Source organism: Topomyia yanbarensis, chromosome 3 (genome assembly GCF_030247195.1).
Source record: "Topomyia yanbarensis strain Yona2022 chromosome 3, ASM3024719v1, whole genome shotgun sequence".
NCBI classification, from domain to species: domain Eukaryota; kingdom Metazoa; phylum Arthropoda; class Insecta; order Diptera; family Culicidae; genus Topomyia; species Topomyia yanbarensis.
Window position 1 is genome coordinate 424,506,407 of NC_080672.1, and position 27,163 is coordinate 424,533,569.

At 38.3% G+C, this 27,163-nt stretch overlaps 1 protein-coding gene across 9 annotated transcripts in view; it reads right to left on the bottom strand.

Moving 5' to 3' along the window:
* Window positions 1–27,163, bottom strand: part of LOC131692479 (uncharacterized) — a 534,648-nt gene that overhangs the window by 139,512 nt on the left and 367,973 nt on the right. For all 9 annotated transcript variants that reach the window (XM_058979544.1, XM_058979545.1, XM_058979546.1 and 6 more), the window contains one exon: window positions 11,641–11,900. In XM_058979544.1, coding sequence (XP_058835527.1) covers window positions 11,641–11,900 — 260 coding nt within the window. The remainder of the gene's footprint in view (window positions 1–11,640; window positions 11,901–27,163) is intronic.

Sequence of the window (27,163 nt, forward strand, 5' to 3'; positions counted from 1 at the left end):
AACCCATCCGCTGTTGGCGTGTTTCGTGGGTACAATGACGTACCTACCGCTAAATGAGATGGTAGTTAGCTTAGGGCGAATCGGCGAGGAAACTCAATCAACTGGCGGCCACACTTGCTCGGACCACCCTAGGAGCTCACACAATCGCATAAAATAGTGCGGATAAATGAGACGAATCAAATGCTGTTATATGGCAGCACGGTGACGACGTTCTGCTACCAGCAGAAACGGAAATCACCTTCGTCGCTGCAAAAGGTTGATGAGGAAATGAACTTGTACTAATCACGGACAATGATGCTCGGTTTCCGCCTGGGAATCTGAATCATTTGTAATTATTGAAATTGAGATTTATTGATATCGCCTTCAGTAAAATTAATCACTGAACTCAAAACTGGCGCAGCTTTGCTTGGCAATCTCGCGTAAATTATAGCCTCATTTTGCAGTTGAACGCCCGGTAACAATACTGCCGCTATAACTTTATCCCATCTTCAAATAGAAGGCGCCACTTTTCACACTCAAGCGAACATCGACTGGCAAATTCATGAGTTATTAGTCGACACACGTGTTCCGCCCATATTTACTTTCGTTCATACCGACTGAGCTACTACTTTCGGTTTTATTTCCATCCCCGGCTCGATTCACTCCTCACGTTACGACCGGAAAATAGGTATAAACCACTTTGTTCGGTTCGCATTTGCCCCCCATCCGCCCAGTTCTCACAGGTACTAAAGCAGACTCAATTCCTCGCGGAACAGAACACATATAGAACAAATATAAATTTCCGTCGATTTTCTGTGCGGCAGTCATTTGCTATAATTTCTACTTCAGCCGGAATAGGAGGGCTCCTGCTCGAAGAAGAAAAAAAAGCATAGCGGAAACGTGGGCCATTTTTACGGCTTGAAAATTCCTTTTTGACGGCGAGACAAGCTCTTCACACACCTAGTGCCTAGCTGAGTGCGCTTCGTCACACCCCTGTTCGGTACAGAAATTATTACGTTTTCCCTGCGTTTAATGTTTTGTCTCTTCAGCGGCATAACATAATCTCAGGTGAAAGAACTCACATAAAGCATATTTTTGTCAGGTGCGTCTGTGCCACAATACCGCTGCCGATTTCACGCTTATGGTCGCTTAATTTAGGTGCTTCCCGGAATTGGTTACGATGTCGCGAGTAAATTTTTCATTTTTTTTGCTGTCAGGCTGTTTGTGGTGGGATTTCAGCTCTTACGCGGAAATTGGTGCTATTAAATACAAGAGCCATGAAAAATAAACGACGCTGTTTTCAATGGTGCTACACTTTAAATTGTTGAAAGTTGTTTGGTTTACTCCTACGCACTCAGACAATTTTGCTTTTATTCGGTATTTTTGCCGAACTTTTACGCGTCACGAAATATCAATGAGCTACAGATTTCTCTTCATTCAGCAGTTAAAAATCACATCACAATTTTGCACATTTTTCACGACATATACAAGCAAGGCCTACTTTTCTCACTTTGCTTGTAACTCGGTCCGTTTTATTGAAACCACGCGAATTTACTAATCACTGAGTATTTTAGCTTTTCAACATCTCGTCTCACGAGACGGAGTAGGGGAATATGGGGAGACTTGACCAGGTTTTCAGCTAAAATAACATAAATCTGTAAAAAAGCCTTCAATCTCACAAAAGTCATTGAGATATAATGTGCAAAGTTATTGTGCGTCTTCATGACTTTTTGCAGAATTTTTAATCCAATTTTTGAAAAGTTACAAAAGTTTTTCTGAGATCGTTTTTTTTTTTTGGTCAAGTCTCCCCAACATTAGTTATTGCGTTCAATGTCATTCAAATTCTAGTAATAACTATTTCAATGTTCCAATTTATGTAAAATCATTTCACTGCTTCACAAAGATTAAGATAGTACATTAGTACATTAATAGTAATTAGTACTCGAGTAGATATGTCCATACAAAGTTTGATAAAAAAATACATCATTTAATGCAAATTTATTAATCACGTAATGTTTTCTGTAAGGAAAGGATTTTTCAAACGAAACTTTTAAAATTACCTTAAGGGACCGAAACAAGTATAAAAATATTTTTGAAAAAATTTTAATAATCGAATAGAAGACGCCATAGCTAAAAATAGAATTTTGCGCTTGGTGAAGTCTCCCCTTGTTCCCCTACGTTTACTTTGATAAGTAGAGTTGTTCTGTGTGTGGTGTATTTACATGTTCTGTATTATCGTGTAACATGAGGCCAATCTATGTCGCCATTCACCTCTGATACAGAACTCTCATCCCTTACCTCCCGTGGTGCCAACCGGGGTACAGGCCACCTTTTGCGGTTTTTTGGTTAAACTCGTCAGTTCGTTCACTTCCACAGGTTGCCTGTTTCAGTTTCGTTTCCAGCGGGAGTGGCATTAGTGAAGATTGGCTAGTTTCTGTGATCGTATGCTGACAGGGAAGAGGGACAAACGACGCGCGCGTGTATCTGCTAGTGTATTCGTCTTACACCGTGAATCTTTCGGTACAATTAAAGGTTATATTGGGCAGCTCAAAATAACGTCTCGGTTTTCTTTGTGTACACATCCCTCAATTAATATTTTTGATCAGCTCCAATAACAATTTAATCTGACTAGTATCGATGATCATGGGTCAATACGTACTGAAAATCCACCGCGTCTGTTTTCTGTTTTTTTTTTTAAATTTATTTTCAAGTTCCGTTATTGCTAACAAGCCCATGCATCAGGAAAATAGGGAATACTTTCCTTGATTTATAACATCTCGAGCTATCATAACTCTTTATCATGTAGAACGTGTTATCACTTGGTAGTTTTTAACCGAATAACTATATCGTAGAGAAGGAATAGCGAAAATTGTCTAAATAGTGTCGCAATAAATAGTGATCATTATGCGGATAACATTAGCTTTTCTGGGCAATGCTGCCACGGTCACCTGTATGGAGCTCAAATTGCTTTTGTTTAGAAAACATTGGATACTCTCGGTAGCCGACTACCCAGAGTTTAAAAAGAACAAAAACTAAAGAAGATCTTTTCTTTTTCGAGTGATCGTGTACTCGAAAACCAACTAAACTACTACCTCTTAAACCATGCTTTACATGTCGCATCGCTTGCTTGGAGCGAATCCTAGACCTTATACCCTTTCAAACCACCCATTCCGCGACACCTATGGAAGAGTCTGATGAGTCGTCTACCTTCCGTTAAGTAGGTGAAGCATCAACACTTCCCGTCTAGATGGGGGCGGCCGACAACGATGGCTATCATGCTGTTGAGGTTTTAGTATGGATCGGATTTGTATGAATTCCTGCTTACCACTTCCTAAGCAACTCTTATTAGATAATTAGCAGTCAAACATGATGAAGTCGGTGTGCAATCCGCCAAAATCATCGTAATAACGCAACGCAAAGACTAAACACTTTAATATATGTTCGACAACTTTTCTTACGGTCAAAATCACATGATTTCGAAACCATCAACTTCGAAGGTTAGTCGTCAAATGGTGAATACTTCCCAGTGTTCACAAGCTCCTATCTCATACTTCCCTGAGTGTCTATTGATGACATTTTATCTGTAGCCCGGTATCGGCTGGGTACTACCGTCTTGTGCAGTTGAAGCGAAATGAGAAGGTGCGAGGTGCCATGTGTGCTATAACCCTACTGTAGACAGAACTGAATACGTGAGGTGGCAAAGAAACCCCGCGCGGCTGTCCGAGGAGACAGGAGGTTGGGTAAAATAGAAAAAAACACTTTACGAAGATTAAAAAAACACCACATTACGAAGAATCAGGAAGACAAGGTGGATCAGAATAATCGATCAAAGCCCACGTAACGAAACAAGGACAACGATTGGAAATTTGGAACATCGAACTGTAAGTCTGTTTGCTTCCTTGGGTTCGAACGAATCCTACATAATGAGCTCAAAACTCATAACTTCAAAGCCATAGCATTGTAGGAACTTTGCTTGGCAGGACAGAATGTGTGGAAAGGGGGTTACATTCTATTACTGCGACGGCACAACAAACAAGTTAGGAATTATCTTTGTAGTGCTGGGGAAGATGCACCAACGCGTAATCAAGTAGCATACGATCAGCGAAAGGATGTGTGTGGATCAAAGGCCTTTTCCACAACTACAGCATCGTCAACGTGCCCTGCCCTCACGAAGCGTGACCCGAGAACGAGAAAGATGCATTTTACGCGCATTTGGAGCCCGCCTGATTAACAAACTGAGAACCAAATCGGCAAAGCTTTAATGAATGGCAAATTTTGCTTCGACATCACAAATGTGCGCCCCTTACGCAGTGCAAATATAGATTCGAAATCGCCTACAGGAATATCGGGATACCGAGGCGATGGAGCATCTGTGCATAGTTATGAAAATTCTCCGAGTAGGTAAATCGTTCGAGCAAAGGCTATGTACCACAGGCCGACACATGAAGAGATACTAATGGAGACCTTCTTACGACCGAGTGTGAGCTGCTCGATAAGTGTATTATGACGAACATCGAAATAGCAATAGTAAATATCGCAGGAATCAGCCTAGGGACATGCGCAGCCGCCGACAGATTTCCAGCGCCGGATCTACCTAAGATTCATGAGGAGATCGGACGGTTTAGGACTGATAAAGCTGTTGACAATGATCAACTGCCATGTGAGCTGCTGAAACACGGAAGAGAGGTGCTTTGGGTAGAGCACTCCACTGGGAGGTTTTGAAGATCAGGTACATCTAGTTACAGCTAGCGTCGGTAACTAGTTTGCAGAAATTCCACTTAACACCCTGTTTAAAGATGGTATGTACTACTTCCTTCATCCAGTCACATTGCTGAAGGTGTTCTCCCAAATTATTAGCCGGCGCCTATCACCGTTAGGAAGCGAGTCCGTTGAGAAAATTGGCAAATAATACCCAAATACGGATGAGTATTAGAGATACTTTCGTGTTCTTTTGACACTCGGAAAAGGGCTACGGCAAGGTGTGATAATAAGAGCGAGGATTGACTCGAGTGGTACGGTTTTCCGGAAGTCTGTTCAGATTGTTAGCATCGCCGGTAACGTCAATATTGTGGCACACAATCTTGAACGTACATCCGACGGACGGTTTAAGAAAAGCGAATTGAACTGGTCACAAATGCGTCCGACATAGTACATGATAGTAAGAGGTTACGCCTCCCACCGAGTATATCGATTGATGGTGATGATATCTAGCTGGTAGATGAGTTCGTGTTTTTGGGCTCACTAATGACCGCCAATAATGACACTAACAGAGAAATTTGGAAACGTATTCTAGCAGGTGAACTTTGTTACTTTGGGCTTCGAAAAACCTTCGATCGAAGAATGTACAACATCGCATGAAATTTGACCGGTTGTCCTCTACGGTCAAGAAACCTGGAGGTATGTCGCCAGAATGGTTAGCAACTCGGTAAAAATGGTTCTATAAACTAATCCGACAGCTACAAGGAGGAGAGATCGGCCAAGATGAAGGGAACCAGAGGAGTCTTCGTGCCCTGTGAGGCGAAAAAAAGCCATGGACTGAGTGAACTGGAGCAAAGGACAACATGATCTTAGACTGATTGGTAAGTAAAGTATTAAAGTGAAAGTTTAGCAACAAGTTTCCAACACAAAAGCATCTTCTGATATAATTATTTTAGTGATAAGTCCTACTACAAATAATCAAGGGAATTCAACTCTTCAAAAAATAGTATGAGACTTGGTGTCTTCAGCAAAGTTGCTGAGCTGAGAATTTCATTTAAAACATTACTGTAAACTTCAGAGACACATGGCTTAGATAAAATGTTTATTTTATTGTTTATTAATAGCAGAAGAGATTGATCGTATACAGTAATGTCAGAATTACTTGTTTTGAAGGTTCACTTTCGCAAATAGTATATTTGGCTATTCTCGATACCCTGAATATATGTCTTCAGCCACGTTATTTGTAATAAAATTCTCGAAAACTTTACTGAAGACACCAAGTTTTTCAAGACTATTTTTTTTGAAGAATTAATGCATTAATCCATATGGGAGGATTATTCACCAAAACCAAAGCTGACGGTTTCTAAGCTATGTGATGTTTACCGTTAAAACAGTTTTCGAGCATTGATTTGACCTTTCTTCGCTATTAAAGTTCATAACATAAGAACCAGTCCTTGTTTTCAAAATTGTATTACGCCATTTAATTCAGTACTCAAATGTACATCATAAATAGCCACTAACTTGTTTTTTTTTAATTTTCTTCATTTCCAATCCTACTTAGCGGCTATTCAAATAATTGATAGCACAAAAGAAAATCAAATGCTCATAAAAACTGATTCTGACCTACTAGAGGCCAACGGAAAACGCCATTTTTCATAAGTTTCTATGTGGCTGTTTTCATGCAGGAATTTTATACGACATTGACATGATTTGTCAACTATAAGATCGCTACTAAAAGATCAATTACAAGATCCCATTAAATATTTTTTTTAACAATTCAATTAATTTTAAATTAAACTGGTCGCCACCAAATTTTTTGTTCTATTCAATTCATTTTGGTATAGGTGGGGGGGGGGGGGGGGTAAGTTTAACTCCCAAAACCCCCCTGGATACGCCACTGAGCTTGAGTAATGACTAGGGAGGCATAATGTGCCTCATTGCCGCCTCTTTCATGGTCGTTTCATTAGGCTGTGCTGGTTGGCTGAATCTTTGGTCGGTGAAATCTAAAGCGGGAAAGACGATCAACGATGGACCAGATGTTTACCCTGCGAAATGTCCTGGTTAAATTTCAATAATGCAAATGTTACACTCATCATCTTTTCACGGGTTTCAAGGCGGCATACGATTTAGTGAAACGATATTAACTGTGGCAGATAAAACTCGAACAGAAGTCCAACAATACTGATTAAGCTGATTCGAGTGACGCCGGATGAGACAAAATCAATCGTAGTATCTGGAGAGACACCCGACTCTTTTGTGACAGTGAAGGGATTGAAGTAGGGCGAGGGACTTCCTTATCTACTGTTCAAACATGGTGCTCGAAACTGTGATACGATGATCTGATGTGTAAAGCAATGGAACGATCATCACAAGATTTCACTTGCTTCTTCATTTCGCGAATGACATCGACATCATTTATGCGTTGATTACAGAGCAGTGGAAGAGCCATTTGTACCTAACGAGTCCAGCAAAATTCCCTTTCTTCTACACCGCACCTTTCATTTCCTCCACCCTTTAAACAGAATCTTATCATCGTTGCGCTGCGTTTTGTTTTGTACCATTCTCTTCTCCGCGGCTATAAATAACTCACTATCTGAAACTTCTAGAACAAAGCCGGTCATCAGATTTTTAAATTAAAACCGACAAATACCTATTCGCTAAAATCACCTCTTTACTATCTGTGCTATAACGCCATGCACTAATGATGAGTGTGATGATTTCACTTGCATCCCCCCGCCGGCCTTTCATCATCGTCAGTAACGCATTTTGCTTTGCATCATTTTCTCAGTTTTCTTTATATCCCGTTTTTATGTATGTGATAAGAACTTTTCTTTTTAGAAAAAAATGACTTACAGGTAGCATCAGGACTAGAACCGACAAACATTTTCTCGTTAAAACTTATTTTTACACTCTAGGCCACGACACATAGAGAGGACTAATGATCTATCGAGGTTCAAGCCCCAATAAACATTACAATACAATACAATTACGACACCTGAATAGTGGTTGTTCGAATGAGCTATATAAACTTCTCATCATTGCAGCAGCGGTCACAAGTGGGACAGCATGCAGATGTTGATAAGTGGTTATTCAGGTTGTAGCCAGCACCGTGTAGCTATTGTATTGCATATGTATGAGATTGGTTGAACACTAACGAATCATCTAGGAGCTTTTCGCTCGCAGTTCGATAGCAAAAAAAAAACAGATGCATTTACATTCCCGACGATTCGTTTTGAGTGTAGGTTCCTAGTTCTGCATGCTAAACTCTACGATTACTACGGAATAAATGTTGTGTCAGAGTGAAGCGGATTATGTTCATTTTTAAGCAGATGAGCTTTTGGTTGCTATGGATCAGGAGTTCTGATATGTACTGCTGACATTATAGTATTTAATTGATATGTATAAGTAAAGCTTTATGATATTTCAATTCGAAAGTTTTGTTTATTAAAAAGTAGTGTTCGAAAACTAGCATATATTTTTGAAGATAAATAAGAATTGAAGCTGTGGTATATTAATCAAATCGACAACGAAAATGTCATGCAAGAACACTGCGTACATACTTCTGTCAGATTCTTATGTAGGAGTTCTGCAAATAGACGGCAATTAAAGAAAATCATGCACCAAAGCTGCCGCTATCTACTTTCATCTACCGCCTATCACATCTTCTGCTCTAATCACAATCAGACGTCCAATCAATAATTGCTGCATCTAGCATCTCGAAACCAACCGCCAGCGGAGTATCAAGTAACAAAGAAATGAAGCTTGAAACAGCGATAACGAAGACGACGTGAATGTACACGCGAGCTACAGAGAGGGGTCAGTAATCTCCAAGTAGTAGTGGATTAGTAGCAAATGGTGCCCTGGTAATAAAGAAGAGTTTTACACGCAGTGTCAAATTTCACGGTTCGTTTAAGCGGTTGATGCATAGAGTCGTCTCAAATAAATGGTGTTGTTATTTGGTGGTTTTCCAAACTACACAAACTCCCTGGTTCAACAGGTTAGCAGGTATTGTCTTGTGTCGATGTTTTTTCTTGTTAACATCGTACACTATTCCTAATGAAAAGTTCAGAGAGGGATGGGGAATTACCTCACCCAACGTACCATCGATCAGAGTTATTATCGGAAGAAATTTGAGATTTTTTTCAAAGAAACGTGTAGACCATATTGCGATCCTCGGGCTTCTTTTGTTTGGCCTTTTTCGTGTCCTACTTCACATATTTGTTGATAAAAAAGGGATTCGGGGACGAATTTCGCTTTAGGAATCGCAGGCTTGAGATGTATCCTTGAAACAGAATTATCATTCTCTATTTCTGTTGCTTGTGTTAGAATCGTTGCTCTCGGCAGTAAGATTTGTGTGATTCATCCGTTTGGTTTCACCATTGTCTGTCATCCTCTGTCAGAAGCTGTGAAAGTTTACCCGTTTTAAAAACTCCGAACGACCATTTTTGTTGGTATCTTACTTTTTCTAGATGTCGGAAAAGATGCTAGTCTCCATAAATTCCAGAATTTCTCCTCCCAAGAGGTCGGACTCTTTTTCTATATGCGGATTAAATTCGTCCTCTAATCGAAACGAAAGTTTTTTTAATTTAAAATAAGCAAAACTTAGTATAGATATGGCTATTAGCTTCGTATAATTTGAGTCGGGTTTACAAATCGTTATTTAATTAATTAAAAGCCCTGATGCTACTTATGTTGACACCCATACTTACATCGGTACTTATTTTCGCGAAATATGCATAAAGGATTGTTGTATTGTCACATAACTGTTTGAGATATCGATTTGACCGGTGATGTCCTTGCCAATGATTCTGCACTAGTAGTAGTAGCCCCGGACAAGATCGGCAGCAATTTCATTTTTTTAATTGCTTAAATTCGCATCAATGATTCAGTAAATCGATTTTGTGCTACCCAAATTCTGCAATTATTGTTGCTTGCTGATTCCATACATCCATACATACATGTATGACAGCATTATTGTCGCATTGAAATAGAAATATAAATGCAATATCGAATCGGTGCAGTATATCGCTGAAAAATTATCCCATTGTATTCTCGTTCGCAACGTCATTCAGTGAAAGCCTATTTCCGAACGAGTCCTGGCCACTATACTCTTTTCGCATTGCATTTTTTTTGTTCTCTTTCTCCTGTCATCATCGAACCATGTCGGCCACTTTATGCATGAAGTTTGCATAACTGTTCCATATAGTCCGCCCGCTACCTTCGCTTCCATCGGCTGAATTTCAACTGAGCTATTCAATTGGTGGGAGGGAGGCAGGAGGGTCACGTAGCACACACTTGTGAAAATAAATTTTAAAAATTCACTTACCAACGGGTTTCGAAAAAAAGAAAAAAATTCCAAGCGAGTGCAAAAAAGGTTGACTTTTTATCACCCGGTAAAGCGCGACAGCTGGCCGAAAAGTCACAAACTAATTATGTATTCGTTTTCGATATGGCAAATTTATTGCAAATTAGGCTAATTTTTAAATGGAAACCACGAGAGCGGGCAAAAAAAAAACAAATGGGCTTACAGCTTGGTTATGTGTGTATGAGTCTGTGTTTTAAATTCCGTCAGTCCATCATCGTCAGCATGTGAAACAAGATAACGGGAGTTGGGAAAATCTGTGGCAATATTTTGATTGAAAGTGGAAAATGTGCATACAGGTGTCATATGGTCGTGACGGGGGAAAAATATTCTGGATTAGTATGCATCGTTGTTTGTTATTACTTTTGGGCAAACGATCGGGCACAGGTGGGTTATTTTTCTGGTTGACCTGTGCCCGAATTTGTTATATTGAGGATTGGTCGTATCGAAGATCAAAGTAATTTTTTGTTGTGCCTTGTCGACGCCGGTGACAGGTAAATTGAAAAGCCTGTCGACAGCAAATGCGCACCTAAATCGTTGAAAGATTTATTTAGAATTCATTTGTTCTTTTTCAATGCAACGTCGTGGGGTGAAGTGAAAGTCTCTGTTAACGGTCGGGTTGTCGAATGGTCACTCGCTTTCAGGGATTTTTAACGGATCAATAACCTACCGGGTAGGAAGGCGTTGGATGCGTGCCAAATTCCTTCGAGCGTGACGATGAAATGTTGAACAAATATATAATCTTTTGTGTTGAGTTGTTTTTTCGCAAATTTGCAGAATGAAATGAAACGAAAATTTACGTTAACTTAGCGAAACGAAATATTTAAGAAAAATAATTTAAATTTAAATTTAATTTTAATATATTAAATTCTAAGGTATCTGTTAATTACTAAGGTTTCCAGTGTTTCTATGCTCGTACGGAGGCGGGCAAACACCCTTCCCTCGAGCGAGAATCAACGAAAATATTCTAAGGAGCCTGTGGTTTTTAAGCATTCGCGCTCATCGGCTTTCCTTTCAATATAGGTACACATTTCGCCTGTGATGTATCAAAGCAAGCTACAGTTCGCACGGAAAGTTTTCGTTGGTAACAAGAAACGTGGTTCGTTGTCAGGGTTGAAACTCTGCATAACAACATGAATCGATTGTAGAAGAGCAAACCAAATTACGACGTGATTTCAATCACAATCACGCTCATAAAGGTGTTTTTAAAACGGTTCCGAGTTACAACCTCAACTTATCGATGCAGGTGTAATGATTATTATTCCCCCGTCTGAAGTCAACATAAAAGATATTTGCCTCCGCAGCTAAACGATTTCAAAGCGCGACCAACCGCAGCAGAATAATTGAATGTCATCCGTTCAAAGGGTCACCCACCCTTTTGAGGATACCTAGATGTATGCAACATTGTGCAAGAGTCGAGCAAAATTTTTAAAACATCTCTCGCGGGTCCGTATGTTTTCATCAGCAACATTTCAAAAGAAAAGAGTTAAACGGGGAGGTCGCGGGAAAGCGGGAAAAGAAGAAGAAGAAGAAGCTTTCACTGGATGCAGCGTTTTCAATAGATTAGAGTTTACGGTGTGGTTGCTTTTTAATGAGCTTACCCTCTGAATGGGGATGATACGTTCCCGCGGTTGTTGTTGTTGTTGTTGTTGGTGTAGTGGTTGCTGTTGGGGTTGTATGTGCGGCTGATATTGTGGCTTCGGCTGTTGATAGGCGGCCGCCGGTGACTGCGGCTGATGAGGTGTATGCTGATAGTGCTGCTGCTGTTGAGCCTGAGGAGAGCACTTGTTCTGCGACGGATGATGCTGCTCGTAATCGTCACCGTACTCGGCTGGTGGTGGCCAGGCAACACGCTTCAAACCTGAAAGAAGCAAAAGAAAGGGGGATCATGAAAGAATTTTTTTTTTCGGTTCCGAAAAGGTTGTCACAAATTAATGTTGTAATGCGGCCAGAGTAGCGAATGAGATCGTCAAGGGGCCGAAAGTATGCTTCTCTGTTTCAGCATTGAATGCTCCGAAAGCGCCACACTCGACGACTGTTTTCAGGTACTATTTTCATTTACATCATCAGAAACGACATTCTGTACGGAGTGAGTTTTTGTATTCCCTTTGCGCTTTGTGTAGACAACGTTTCTTATGTGCCGTCGAAAAAGATTTTTCTTTTTTCGTACTCAGACATTATTAATTTCATTCCATTCAAGTTTACCACAAGTTGACTTTCTATACGATTCTTCTTTAAGTTGCGTAATTATGTGTTTCTGCCATTACTTCCAGAATGGTCTATTCTTTGTAAATGACAACTGCGTGCTCAACACGGGTAAGAGTCGTAGGCTTCTTTGATCGCTTTGAAGTAATGTTTGTCATCTTTCACTGCTTTAATTGAGACACGGTGCGTTGGAAAGGTATAATAGCTTGAAGATAAAGTACGTCGGGTAGGGCATTTATTTCTTTGAGCAGTATAACAGAAATAACTCATACGTATGTGTATGTACCGGTAATTGGTGGTATTGAAGCCAGATACAACGAACAACTAAATGGAATATGCTAGAGGCGGTTGCACGGAACCGTCTGGCGACAAATTATTGTCACTACGCATGTGAATGATTAGCAGGTGGATGAAGTACTTTGAGTGTTTAGCAAATAATCATGCAAAGAAGACAGAAACGTAATAAAAGTTGCGGATGATGTATTATGATGATGTTAAAAACAAAGCAGCATATCTAGTATCAGCAAACGGTTCCACATATTTTCAATTTGATTGCTAAAATGTCATAAAAGTTGAATAAAAAAAATTATAGTGAATCATAAAATCAGCCAATATGTGTAATTGTTATTGAAAAATAACACAGTTTTTCATTCTTCATTTCATGAGCTGTTCTTTAAGACAAATTCTACAATTGCAACATAATAACTGTGTGTTATCAATAATATCCAAATGTAATTGAAATTGATTGGAAACAGGGGGGGGGGGGGGCGAATTTAGCCGTATTTGCATTGTCATGCTACCCATTTAAACCTGCCAAGGAGAGGTCTATGGTTAATATTTTGTGTTTCGACATTGATCATAGGATGTTCGCTCGGTTCGAAGTTTAGTTTCACGTTTACACGAAAGCTATTCAGATATATGCACAGATTATAGATTGTATGTGAAATAAGTACCCGTAAGCTGAGTTGTTGTTTTTACAAGCTTCCTGTCTGCTTCTTTCATTTAAGTAAGGGTCTCTTCAAGTTTATGCAGCAGTGCGGTATATTGATTGACTTCCAGCGTAATACTACAAAAGCAAAAAATGAAAACATGTACCCTCGTACCTCCCGTAGCCTTTATCGCCGAATTATGGTATTTTAAATGAGACATTCCATGAGATAGACCACAAAGCTCGACTATCCCCGATTAGAGCTAAACTTTGCAGTTGTGTTCGGTTTTTGAATCTCCGTGTTTTCACTGGGAATAAGACAATTCTGACTCTGAAGCATTTTTAAAGACCAACCCTTCTCATAGGCGAAACCATATGTCCGACACCCAAGTTTATTAATTTTTTTCCGACAACACTTCGGCGACAAGGTTCCCTAAAAGTGGTGACAGCACACTACCTTGAGAACATCCGCAGGCAGTCAGTTTCCTTTTTTTTCTACTTGTCGAAAATAGATATCGGTTGCTAAGCATTGCGTGTATCCAATTTGAAATGTATGAAGGTAGTCCATGACGTTGTGCTGCTTCCAAAATGGATTCGAAAGACACGTTGTCAAAAGCATCAATATCCAGAAAAAATCCTAAGCTTGATTGCTTTTGATAAAAAGCGTTTTGCAATATTTTAGACAACATTGTGTAACAGGATGGTAGAAGACGATTACAATAAGTGACGATATATAAAGAGGCGGTTGGAGAGCGTTGGACACGATCCAGTTTGCCTACTCATGCGTAATACCTTCTGAGCAGAAATTTACATCTAACACCTCTTCACTGCCAGATCGTGTACATGTTGGAAGATTTCCTACAGATTTGTACTACTTAAGTATTCCATTATTGCAGTGCCACTCAAATCGATATCTGCACTGTACGTTTATGCTGAAGATTAATTTGTGCTACTTAAACCATGGTCGATCAGAGCACTACATATTTCACCATCAGAACTTATTGTACAACAACTGTAAGATACCAAACACGTTGTCTTGTATTCAATAATAGCGAATCCCGTAATGTGTTCTTCCCAATACAGGAAGTATGATAAAAGATTGAAAGCATTCAAAACCTTTTAATGTTGGAAATTTCATGATTTTATGATTCACTTTGATAACCTCCTTCATTGGATGTGGTTCACATTAGATTGATCCTTTGGTGCTTCGAAAAGCATCAGAATATATTAAGCTTTGAGACTTTTAAATGGTTTGGTATCGTTTTGATTACCGTGGTTGTGGAAAAAGCTTAGGTGCCGGACGGACGGAATCTCACTGGCAATATGATCGTAGCATAATAACTGAATTTTCTGTACGGTTAACGTAGACTGCGAAATTTGTCGAAACATATGGTCAGTACTCAGGATAGGTATTGTAGTACTCTTTTATTCATAATTTCGGATCTGTTTTGTTTGTAATTCAAGGTCTTTGGTACTAACCAATAGTGAAGCACAAAAACCTGTATATGGCAGCATTGTGGCTTTTTGTTCATTTGAAAAGGCAGCCGGATCGTTTTATCGTCGGTAAAATTAAGTACCCCAATTCTTTTCATCTTATATCTTTTGGATTGCCGACACGGTGTTCTGAACTCGTTAAGAGATGCCCCAGAACGTGGCTGTTATTCAAACATGGGTCTACGTTCGAAGACGTTTAAAGATGGACCATGGAATGTGTTCTTTCGGCCCAAATCAAGCAAGTCCCTTAGTATTATTCGCATTGCTCGAGGTTCGGCCTAGTTGCTTACGCGCTGTTGTTTGTAATCAGAAGCAAGCAAACGCGATACTTTACGGATTAAAAAGTCTATGTACCAGCTCGTGGTGTGGAGGTAGATGGCGTTACTTCCGAAACAGGTCTCACCTGTGGAGACTTGTTGAGGGAAGGGTCGTCTCTTCCTATCACGCCGTTGTTATTCAGATCTCGCTGCACCGATTTCACGTTGGATCGTATCGAATGCCTTTTTGTAGAACTCCGCTGGAATCCAGTCAGGCCCAGAAGATTTCCCAGGAGTACTTGAATTTACTGCTGCAAAAATTTCGGATGTTGTAATTTCTTCCATCATTGTTCTGTTCGTCTCGTTCTCGATAGGAATTGGATTCCTGCAATCATACGTGTACGGAGTTGTTGGTGATGATGAATTCATTTGTTCGTGGTAGTTCAGAAAGTGTTGCTGGATTTCGTCGGTGTCATCAGTGATATTATGCTCGACTACGTATAGACTTTTTATCATCATCCTTTGCTTGTGCCGGTATTTATCGCCGATTTGAGGAACAGATAGTTTTTCGCCAGCCAGGAAACGCTCGTTCACTCGGAAATGAATTCACTTTGAAATTTTAACCTTTTTCCTTTAATCAAATTTAGCTTAGGCAGTGCACTGGCATTGGTCATGTATTCCACATACACCATTCTTAACCGAGAATGTAATAGCTCAAATTTCGTGTGATATATTCGGAAAAATTCATTTGTCACTTGAAAACGCTTCGTGGTTTTGTGTATTCGATCCACCAGCTCATCCAGTTTCTGTATCGTTGTCGTTGCCGTGTCCAATGAATCCATTTCGTGTGGAATTGCCAAACACCCTACCTTGGTTGGGGAGATATATTCGCACAATGCATGCTTTATGGTTGCTGAAAGAGTTGGCGGCTGCTATGGCTGTTCGCATAAACTGTTTTAGACTCTCACTGATGTAGATTCTATCTATCCTGGAACATGAGTTTGGACGAATATAGATGAAATCAACTTAGTATTTATGAAAAATTTCCCAAGTATCACGGAGATGCAGTGGCTGGATAGTTTTTTAAGAGCATTACTAAAGTTGCTGTTTCCAATAGCATCTTTATTAGCTATAACTGAGTTGAAATCACCTCCTATCATCAAGTGTTGTGATATTAATGTTTGTGGTACATATGATATGTGACACATTCATTGAAGCGGCCAGGCCAACTATTGCAGCTTACAAGGTGAAGATGATTCAAAGTTATACGGCAATTGAATTATTCATTTAATGAAGAATTTAATAAACGAACTGTTTCAAATCTTGAATAAGGAAGAAACGTGGATAACCGTACCGACCGTTTCAATTTGATGAGGATTTGATAAATCGTTGGGAGTGACTTAAGGTTAAGAGGGTTAATGTCACTCCTTTGGTCCTAGCTTCCTGGGATGTGATGGGACAGAAGTATTTAGCCCTGTCCTGGCTAATATACCTAGGTTATAGTGCCTTTACTCGCTCTCAGTCTGGTGATTTTTGCCATCGGAGCTTTACAGGTCGATTAGTGTTCTCTCTGGGTTTTAGTGTGAGAGGAACACGGTTGTTTATTTATTGTGTTAGTAATTTGGGAATTTTCGCCAGTAATCGCCACTTCAACACTAACTACAATCGTTGGAGAAGTAGTTTGATTACTGGGAGCCACTCTCGTTTCGGAAGCTGTGCGGCGAAGAGTTATGATCGGTGCCTGCTTGAGGCGAACATTTATGTCTTACTTTTGTTTTATCAGCTTTCTGCACACGAGAAACCTGCTATTTTCACAATGTCGGCATGTAGGAGTCTGTCCAAAATACGTTAGGTAAGTGTTTTCTCCTTCCACGGAGATGTAGGATTTGATCGGCTTCTTCAAAATCATTTTTAGAATTTTTACTCCAGGTTCGATTCCCTTGAAAGCAAATTTGTCGGACCCTTGGGTCAAAACGTCTCCATATTGCTTCATACAGCGAACGATCGCATTGTCTGTAATACATTCCGAGAGATCGTGCACCTTGGCGTCCACTCCCTCCCCCCGCCATTCTCTATAAAGAGCAAGACGGGTAGCAGAAAATGGTGGACACCATTGTAGCGCTTCACAATTCCTTGAGCAGTAATGAAATCCGTTGTTTTCTCATAGACACAGTTGTTTGTTACGTTCGGATGAAGGCGTATAACTCTTTCGGTTGGCAGTTCTAGAACATCGTAAACAAAATTGTGGATTGTTTCAAACGTAGGACGTTTAGGAACAACTGTTCAAGTCAATCTTAAAAGAATTCTGTCGTGCTCGCAATAAAGCCATTTTTACTGGTAATATTTGGTAGCACAGCATCCAACTGTCCCACCAAATATTACGCGGAACCGCGACGGTAGGATAATAATCCGAAAAAGATCGTTGAATGATTAGAAAACGACAAGATCTCAACAGCTTTTTGTTTGTCGACCGATCAATACAAACACTGAGATAGTACTATGACGTTGAGAAGGTAGATAGCACCACAATCACACTGCGGCTAGTATTCGACGCATCATGTCGATCTGACAGCGGCATAGAAGATGTTTCACCAAATTCAGATACACCCCACGGACTACCCACTGCAATAATTCTATGGCGCAGCAAAAGCAACAATTTAGAGAACTTCCAATGAATAACTATTCATTTTTTTTACCAGCGCAGCACAACTCGTACACTGAAACCTCCATTTACGAACTCTTTTTTTACGTAATATTCGATTTACGTAACTTTTTTTACGAACTAAATTCGAAATAACGAACTCTTTTTGGAAAGTTTGAGTTCGTACATTACAGCATGAAGTTATATACTTATGTATTCTTAGTTAATTGACACTAATATGAGTTGGGTATTTTCGGAATGGGGTTGACGAGTGCATGACGGAAAACGATGTATTGAACTATTTTGGAATCCAATTCTCTATAACCTCAACAATATGGGTATTTTCTGGATAGGGTTGACGAGTGCATGACGGAAATAGAACCCATATTGTTCGTTATCAAGAATAATGCTCATCCGGCAATCGTCATATCGAACTTGGAAAAGTTTCCAATTGTCCATTTTCAGCATCTACTTGGCCAGCCCGTTCCAAAAATATCCATATTGTTAGGGTTATCGAGAATATTGCTCAACCGGAAGTCCCCATCTTGGATTTCGAAAAGTTTCCAATTGTCCATTTTCAGTATCTACTTGTCAAACCCGTTCCAAAAATACCCATATTGTTATGGTTTTCGAGAATATTGCTCAACCAACGAATATTAATAAGAATGTGAAGCAAACTTTTTTTACGAACTAAATCCCAAATTACGAACACTTTTTTTACGAACTAATTTAATTTACGAACCCCCGGTCTGGTTCGTAAATGGAGGTTTCAGTGTACTATCCGATACTAAAAAAATACTGGAATAAAAAAAATTAATGTGAACCTTCATGTAATAAGAACCCCCACATCACACTGTTAGGTGGATAAAATCGATTTTTTATTGCGAAATTTGAATTCAACGACCCAAATTTAGTAAAGAAATGTAATTTTGTATCAAAATTTGCATTGAATAGATTTCTGGCCGCCTCCCTTAAGGAATGGAACCACTGTGCAGTGGTTTAAAACAGCGTTTTGAAGTACAGGCCAGACTCGATCTTTCGTAGAAAATGATTCGAATATGGTCCGTAGTTTGATTATAAGGCGACATCAACTTGATAATTTGACTTTTTTTCATAGCATAGGATCAACATTACGCACGTATACTTTTTATTTGATTTTGACTGCCATTTCTTGAAGAATCTATATTTTCAAAAACTTCGTAGAAGTACACTTGAGCAAATAATTTGAAAATCCATGCAACTTAATACAAAAATCGATAACAATTGTCACCAGTTACAATTTTTAGAAGAATGCAATTTTATTTTTTCGAACGAAAGGTGTTGCGTACCATCTATGGTGGAGTTCAGATGGAAGACGGAACGTGGCACAGGCGAATAAATGAGTTGTATCAGCTGCACATTTGTTATATTGGTACGAACTTTCATGAGAAATAACGGATCAAAGACCAAAAATATCCACAAATTAGATTCATTTGTTTCATTTGATTCATTTGATTCATTTGATTCATTTGATTCATTTGATTCATTTGATTCATTTGATTCATTTGATTTCTATTTGACTATTTCTAAATATAATCTTAATTTTTATTTAATAACCTAATCTAATTTGATTCGTGTATTTTATAATTTTGATTTGTATTAATTTTTCTACTTATTTTATGAATTTAAAAACCTATTATTTCATTTTTTGCTTTACTTTTTTATTTCGGTCGTTTTGTTGATTTCTATAATTTATTCAGTTTATTCGGGATTTTATTCGTGCAAGACTAGAAACTGTTTTCATCCCACCTCTAGTTGGGTGCCTACTTCTCGTGAGTTCTGCAAACTAATCCAATAGTGAAATGTGTAAGAAATGTCTCATCTCACTGCTAGGTGGATTATATCGGTTTTTTAAAAAAAGATTGAAATTGATACCGGGTACAATTTCTGGTAGTATAAAATGTTAAATGTTCTTAATGAATTCCAATAATTCGTAGAAATACAAAAAAATTGTTTGTCCAACAGATATCTACGAATGCAATGCGGTGACCACAATTTCTTACACCAATCGATTACAACTTATACCAGCTCTGACGAGCAATGGAAGCTGCAGTAGCAATCATTGGAAGACGGACATTTTAAATTCCATATTTTGTTTTCGAAAATATTTACGGGAGCTAGAAAAGGTAGGAATCTGCGAGCCGGGTTTTTATTCGAAGCATACCATGAACAACGGTAGATTGTCAATATTTGAACTGATGTTTTTTTAAACTCTTTGTAACGTACCAACTACTAAGATCAGTTTGAAAAATTAATTTGTTTTTGTCAAAAATGCTTGAAATTGATGGAAATGGGCATATTTATTACCTTTTTGCGTTTTTCATATAGAAAGGTTGTCCAATTACTCTGTAAATCTTCAACCTAATCCTGGCCGAATAATATATTCCGTTCGAATCAGTTCGTCGAGATCGGAAAAAGTCTGTATGTGTGTGTATGCGTGTTTGTTTTTTTCTTTTTATAGTAAGGTTTGAAAAGCTTCAAAAGCCAGGCCTGTAATGTACTGGCACTGTGTGGGATTCATGACTCACTTTCATAAACAAACTTCCCTTATTTTTTGTCATCCCTCTTTTCCACGGAACTACATCAAGGTATTGCTTCCAGGGGGCGGGGCTCGTTGTGCTTTTGTCGCTCCTCTTTCTTCTGGTCTATCTCGGAGCCTCACTTGGTCCTAGGACTTTTGAGCTTTGATTTGACTCTTCTCTTGCTTCTTGTCCCCATCTATTACGTTGCTATTTAGCTGTCGTCTCAGTGAGCCGTTTAAATGCTGATTCCATGAGCTATTAAACTCCTGTTTCTGTGAGCCATTCAGCTCCTATCCTTATCACGATATATTCGGATCATCCCCGGCGGGGAACTCATCCTACTCCGACTGAGAGTTTCCCGGCAGCGGAATTTCTTTCGGTACCGATGCTCAGTGTTTCCAAATAAATAAAATTTGATCGAAATTGTTTTGACCTCGGAAAGTCGATTTTTGAGCAATAGTGTTTTCAGCAAAGTTTGTATAAAAATGTTTGTATGTTCATTTTGTTTTCCATTTTAGTTCGGTGATTAATCTCCCCAAAACTGCGATATGACTTTTTTGATCATTTATGAAAAAAATAATTCAACAAAGTTCTAGAGGATATAATACGAGTCGACTCTGCTGAAGAGATCATTTGTCTATCTGTTGACATTGATAGACATTTGTGGCGTTTTCTATGACACAACCACTCAAAATCACTTTTTCAAGATAACTCTTTTTTTGATAAATTTCTAGAATTCCAAAATGTTCTAATATTTTGTCTGGCATGAGAAAATAGCCATTTTTGTGATGAAAGTTAAATTCTATTTTTAAATCTGTTGAGTTATCGAAAAAATTTCTCCCAGAAAATTAATATTTTGGTCTAAAATAACTTTTCAATCCGCAAATTTCCGTCACGTAAGAATGTTCGGAGAAACATTTTTGTAGACTTTACCTTGTTTTTCATATTTTCCAGAAAATGTTGCAAATGGGGTAGATTGCTGCAACTTTATCATCAAAACGAAGGTCTTGGAGAATTTTAAAACACGATGACAAATGATATTATTTCAAAAATAGTTGATAGGTTACACTGACCATTTTACTTTAAATCTTACAAACAGTAATGATATTCACAATATTCAAACTAAAATAAAATTTGGCCAAATAAAAATAAGTTCTGAGATAAACATAATACTATTAATTGTAATCTTTCGAATGTAAAAAAAGAGAAATCAATTTCACTTGCTCCATTCTAAGATATCAATATTTGAGAAGGTTGTGTTTTCTTTTGCTAAAAATGTTCATAACCTCTGAACTAAATGAGATATCTCATATCTGCCTAGATAAATATTATTCGTCTCGATAAGCTCTAAAAATTTTGGGAAGACGCATTGAAGGAAAAAAAATATTTAAAAAGTTGTAACGAAAAACCTGAATTTTTTAGCAATACCCTATCACACAACATTCTAATAGCTGTAAAATTAAAACCTTTAAAGTTAGCCTTCAGTAAAGTTGCTCAAAAAAGGTTGTACTACAATTTTGCGGAACACTTGATTGATCTATCTCCTTTTATTTCGAAATTAATTTCCAGATCAAAGAAATAATTAGGACCACCCTAATATCACTCATCTCACAATATGCCACAATTGACACAGATTATTTGTTGCGAAGGCACGAAAGCTCTGGAAACAGTAGTTTAGTCACAAATGTTTTTATCATCCTAAATGCTGGATCCGGATCACTGCGCAGCAGTGGCATGACGAGTGACAAAACCCGAAAAATCAAAGTCTTGTAATTCTCTTTTAAATTTTTTTTTATTTTTCTCTCGTTTTGAATAAAATTGTCTCAAAATTTTACGATAATCGGATAAAAATGAACTTTTAACATGTCGTTGAAGTAAGTGATGTCGTATGTTGTTGATGATGTTCGTACCGTATAACTTCAAATAGCGATATCACAAGACCTATAGGGCCGATTTGAGTAATTTTGAGTTCTTTAAAAAGAAGAATGAATATGCTAAACTATAGATGTTACCTTTTGTGCAGAAATTTTTTACGTTTGTTCTGCATCAAGAAAAATCAATTGAGAAATTGAATATAATATCAGTAATTTATCTCTAAACGTATTTCAATTTTTGAGATGGTTTCCCATGGGTCTCTTATAATGAATCTGACTTAAAATTTAGTGTAGTTTCAAGATATACAGGCCTCATTTTTGCGCCGAAGTTTTTATATCTATGTTTTTGAAAATACTTATATGGAGACGCCCTGAAGTTCATGAATCTTCTTACAAATTTGTTGCTTAACCCTCGAGCACTCGCGCTGTTGTACTTTGTACAACACTTTTGGGATTTTTCGTTATCATCTCTCGCTTTGTACACTTTTCTCTGCAGAGTCAAAGGAAGAGGCCCGCACACGAAAGCGTTGATGCCGGTCGTGGCGTAAACGAACCGAATTCATTGTCGTCGTTTGTGATTAAAAATATTGAATAATTTAAAAATATCAAAAAGTGTAAAATGAGGAGAGAGAGAGAGAGAGAGAGAAGCTGTTCCGCTCGCGTCTGGTGGCTGTACTGGGGGCAGTAATTTTTTGTCATGTTACTGCTTTGCTTACAGGCTGCCGTACAGCGCTGGGCGTCCTGCACTAGCGAAAGACAGCAGCGCACAGTGGTCGGAAACGCCAAAAACGTGAACTTAATTCACTAGAGGCCAAACCATCGAATATATTCACAGGGTGTCTTTGGAGGAATTGTTCATATGAATATTCCCCACAATCAGAAAACAATTGAAATTAGAGCATGGCTTACTATGATCGAACTAAAAAAATTAACTTTTTATACTGACAAGATAGAAAGTTGGTGTCTTCGACAAAGTTTTAGGAATGCTCATAGTCAAGAATTTTGTTGAAGAACTTGAGCTTGTAGGAGTAAAGGTTATCGATTTATAAGGCGTTTTCTATGGCAACCCCCTCAAATCTAGTTTTCCTAATATAACTTTTTTCATTGTGGCTTTTCGTGCAAACTATGTTCTAGACAAATGTGCAGGTAACAAAACTACATAATATTGTCGAAGACTGTATGTAAAAATACTCATTTGTTTCAAAGTTATTGAAGATTTTTACATTTTTTTACACCAACTTCAACTACGTATAAGAAAGAAAGGTGCAAACCAAAATTCACGAACAGGCACTTTTTTTACTTTCTGAACTATGCACAATAATGCTAAGAAGGTTTGGTGCGTGGCACTTTAGAACCCTATGAATAGGGTAAGCTTACTTTATCATGTTTTTTACCTTTTTCCATACAAAAATCAGCAAAAAAAATTTTTTTGAGTTTTTTTGCCCCCCATTTTTGAAATTCTTGGTTCAATGTTCAATTACAAGTATTATTTTCACTTATACCTGAATATTTCAGATTCTATAAATATGGGAGCAAAAATGTAAAGTTTTTAATATTATTGGAGATTCCAAGCTAATATATACTCAAATAAACATGTCATAATGAATTTAACGCTTACAAAAGAATGCCATACCATTATTTATTAAATTTTACGAAAAAAAGCGAAAAAAAATTTTTTGCTGATTTTTGTATGGAAAAAGTCAAAAACATGATAAAGAAAGCTTACCCTATTCATAGGGTTCTAAAGTGCCACGCACCAAACCTTCTTAGCTTTATTGTGCATAGTTCAGAAAGTAAAAAAAGTGCCTGTTCGTGAATTTTGGTTTGCACCTTTCTTTCTTATACGTAGTTGAAGTTGGTGTAAAAAAAATGTAAAAATCTTCAATAACTTTGAAACAAATGAGTATTTTTACATACAGTCTTCGACAATATTATGTAGTTTTGTTACTTACACATTTGTCTAGAACATAGTTTGCACGAAAAGCCACAATGAAAAAAGTTATATTAAGAAAACTAGATTTGAGGGGGTTGCCATAGAAAACGCCTTATAAATCGATAACCTTTACTCCTACAAGCTCAAGTTCTTCAACAAAATTTTTCACTATGAATATTCCTAAAACTTTGTCGAAGACACCAACTTTCTATCTTGTCAGCATAAAAAGTTAATTTTTTTAGTTCGATCATAGTAAGCCATGCCTATTTTCAGATTGTGGGGAATATTCATACGAACAATTCCTCCAAAGACACCCTGTGAATATATTCGATGGTTTGGCCTCTAGTGAATTAAGTTCACGTTTTTGGCGTTTCCGACCACTGTGCAGCGTCATATGAGAAAGGAGAATGTAGGTAGAAAAATTACAGCCGTAGAAAAGGTAGGCATTTTGCATCCTTGCACGAGACACTTTACTGCTCAATCTAAAAGTGGGAAATTTTCTGATATATTTTTTAACAATTATGTGCTTAAAATTTCAAACAGCTGAGTTGTTTCTTTGGTTTAGAAAAAAAAATCGCTAAAACAGTGTCTTTTTTGTCTCCTGTCCTTATCATTGGGCTATTTATTACTGGTGGATGCCAAGCTTCGTTGAGAAACGGGCGGACATTGCTACTTTAGAAATCGATCACCGAAGTATGACACTTTCTTATCCAAACAAAGCTGACAGAAGTTGTTGTCTAATTTTGACCGTTGATCTTTTTAAATAACATTAAATTTTTGAAGCACACTGGCTCTAAAACTAGAAAATGTCACTGTTTCAAGTGCTGCTAAAAATTTAAAAAAATGAAGTGTGAAGTTAATAGAATCAATATAGCGAATTTTATCAGCATAGATTTTTCGACTGTTGTTGTTATGAAATGAAAGAGTTTTTATATCCTGCAAAAGAAAATGAAAATTTAAAAACTTTCAGCGTAGGCTTAGACAATCTGTATATACCAGCAACAATCCTAATCTAGTGCTCAGTATCTACTCCTTACACGCGTCGTGAGTAAAGCTCTCTAGGTAGCATCGCTTGAAAATCTTCAAGCACTCAACTGTATACTTTATAATAAAAAAAATCATCTTGTAATGTCGTCGACCTTTTATCGGAGCCAGTGAGAACAGATCAGTTTAACGATCCGAAGGTAACGACCATAATGATTTTCATATTTTTACAATCACCTTCGCAGGATTTTTTTTATCCTTCATGGTGCTACTCGTTCCTATTCATCTGCCAACTGGTGCTTAGAGTCCCCCGGCGGCGGTATTTCTCCCGATACCAGTTATTGTGAGGCATTTAGCTCTCAGCCATTCCGATGGAGAAACCATCGACGGTATAGTTTCCCTATCTTTGTGTTTTTCATTCGTGTTTTTCGTGCTTAGTTCCGTTGGAAGCTCTCTGACCGACCTTTACTGTATAACTGGTCTACTCACAACTGTTGCTATATAGTGTCGAAACTTGTCGAGATGTGAACCGATCCAGAGATGCCGACCGACCAACTTATCATACATCCCTTTTCAGTGACCTCACGCAAGATTTCTGACTTGATTCCTTCAAAGACTTGTTTGTAGAGTTACCCAGGTCAAACGGCATTTTAGGTAATAAAACGGCTCACAGTATAGTTTTTTCCTGATTAGAAAATTAAGAATTTTTTAAAAGTAATTCGAAACCCTCTTGGGAGGGTTTAGAACCCCTAAAACCCTTCCCTTGAGCATGGGCCTGGTATCACCGAACTGATTTTATCGGACAACTATTGAGCCTGTCTCCAGAACTATTAATATTTCGATTGAGGGAATCCAGCAGTGGATTGATTATAAACATGCTTTCAATTTGAAATTTTTTTTTTCGAACCAGAATGTGATTCAGTCTAGTGATCAAAATTACACGCAAAATTTTCAAACGTAATTTACTAAGATAACAATACTTCGTTCCCGTAGTTCTAAAACAAGAAGCTGTGCTCAATTGAATACATAAAATTTTCGCTGATTTGGATATGTCAAATTGGCCTTGGCAACACTCTACCTAGAGTGCTCTAATCGTGAGTGCTAACGCGTTGTATTCATCATAGTAGCCTGTGACTTTGCCTCTTACAGCCTTCGACAATCTTACAGGTTAGATATCCGATATCGTATCTTGATGGATGATTTCTTCCCAGACTGGAGGTTAGAGAATATATAAGAGATAATTTTTTCAGTTAATTGTTTTTTTTTATCTGAATATTTTTTTGAAACGGCTCAATGCGTTAGCACAACTGAGCTGTGGGTCTTTTAATTTTTTTACAATAAGTAAAAATAAAAAGGAATTAAGAATGTCTATCTGCCAGATCTTGTTGACGCAGTTTGCTGCTGCGTGTTGAGATCCTTTTCCTTGGCGGTGAAGCCGCGTGGGGGTCATTCAGTCTGCCTTCTCTCGGGTTATCGTTCCCGTCCATGTCATCATCGGTACTGCTTTCTTGTTGTTCACGATCAAAGGTTCTTATTTGTTTCTTGTTCTTACGGGTCACTGTTGTAAATCCGTCTTCATCGGTATTTGTTTCTTTATTGGCGATGCTATTTGTTGGTTTGGCAGCGGTTGTCGTGGTCGTTGTACCTGCATTATTGTTTTTTCCGTAGTGGGCTTTATGGTTACAGAATTGGCATGTTGTGGTCTGCCCGGGATATGTGATTAGCGTTGTTTGCGCCATCTTTCGGTGACTTGCATTCGATAGTCATGTAAGCAGGTATTGGTTTAGTCACTCGCATCCCCACAATACGAACGCCGTTGGGAATGCCGGTTAAAAAATTTCTCCAGGTGCCATTAGTAATAGATTCTACTTCTCCATATTACGACATGATTTGTTTGATGTAATGTTGCTTAGTGCGCGGGGCCAAATCATGGATACGCACGTCCACCGTGTCGTTTTCCTTATGCACCGCGATCTTGATTCTGGTGTTATTAAACTCGACCTCATGTTGCATGTTGTTCTTTGCAATGAAGTTTTCTGCCTGTGCTAAACTTCTAAACGTGATCAAAACACAGTTTTTAACGTGATGTAACTGAATGTACGTTACTTGAGCGAGATTAACCTTCATTTTAACTTTAACTAATTGCTCCACCTTCTTCGTTAACGGTCTTGGCCTGCTGATTCCTCCAATTCTTCATCCGACCAATGTCGATAAAGATCGTGCTCTTCATCTTCAGATTCCGCTTCA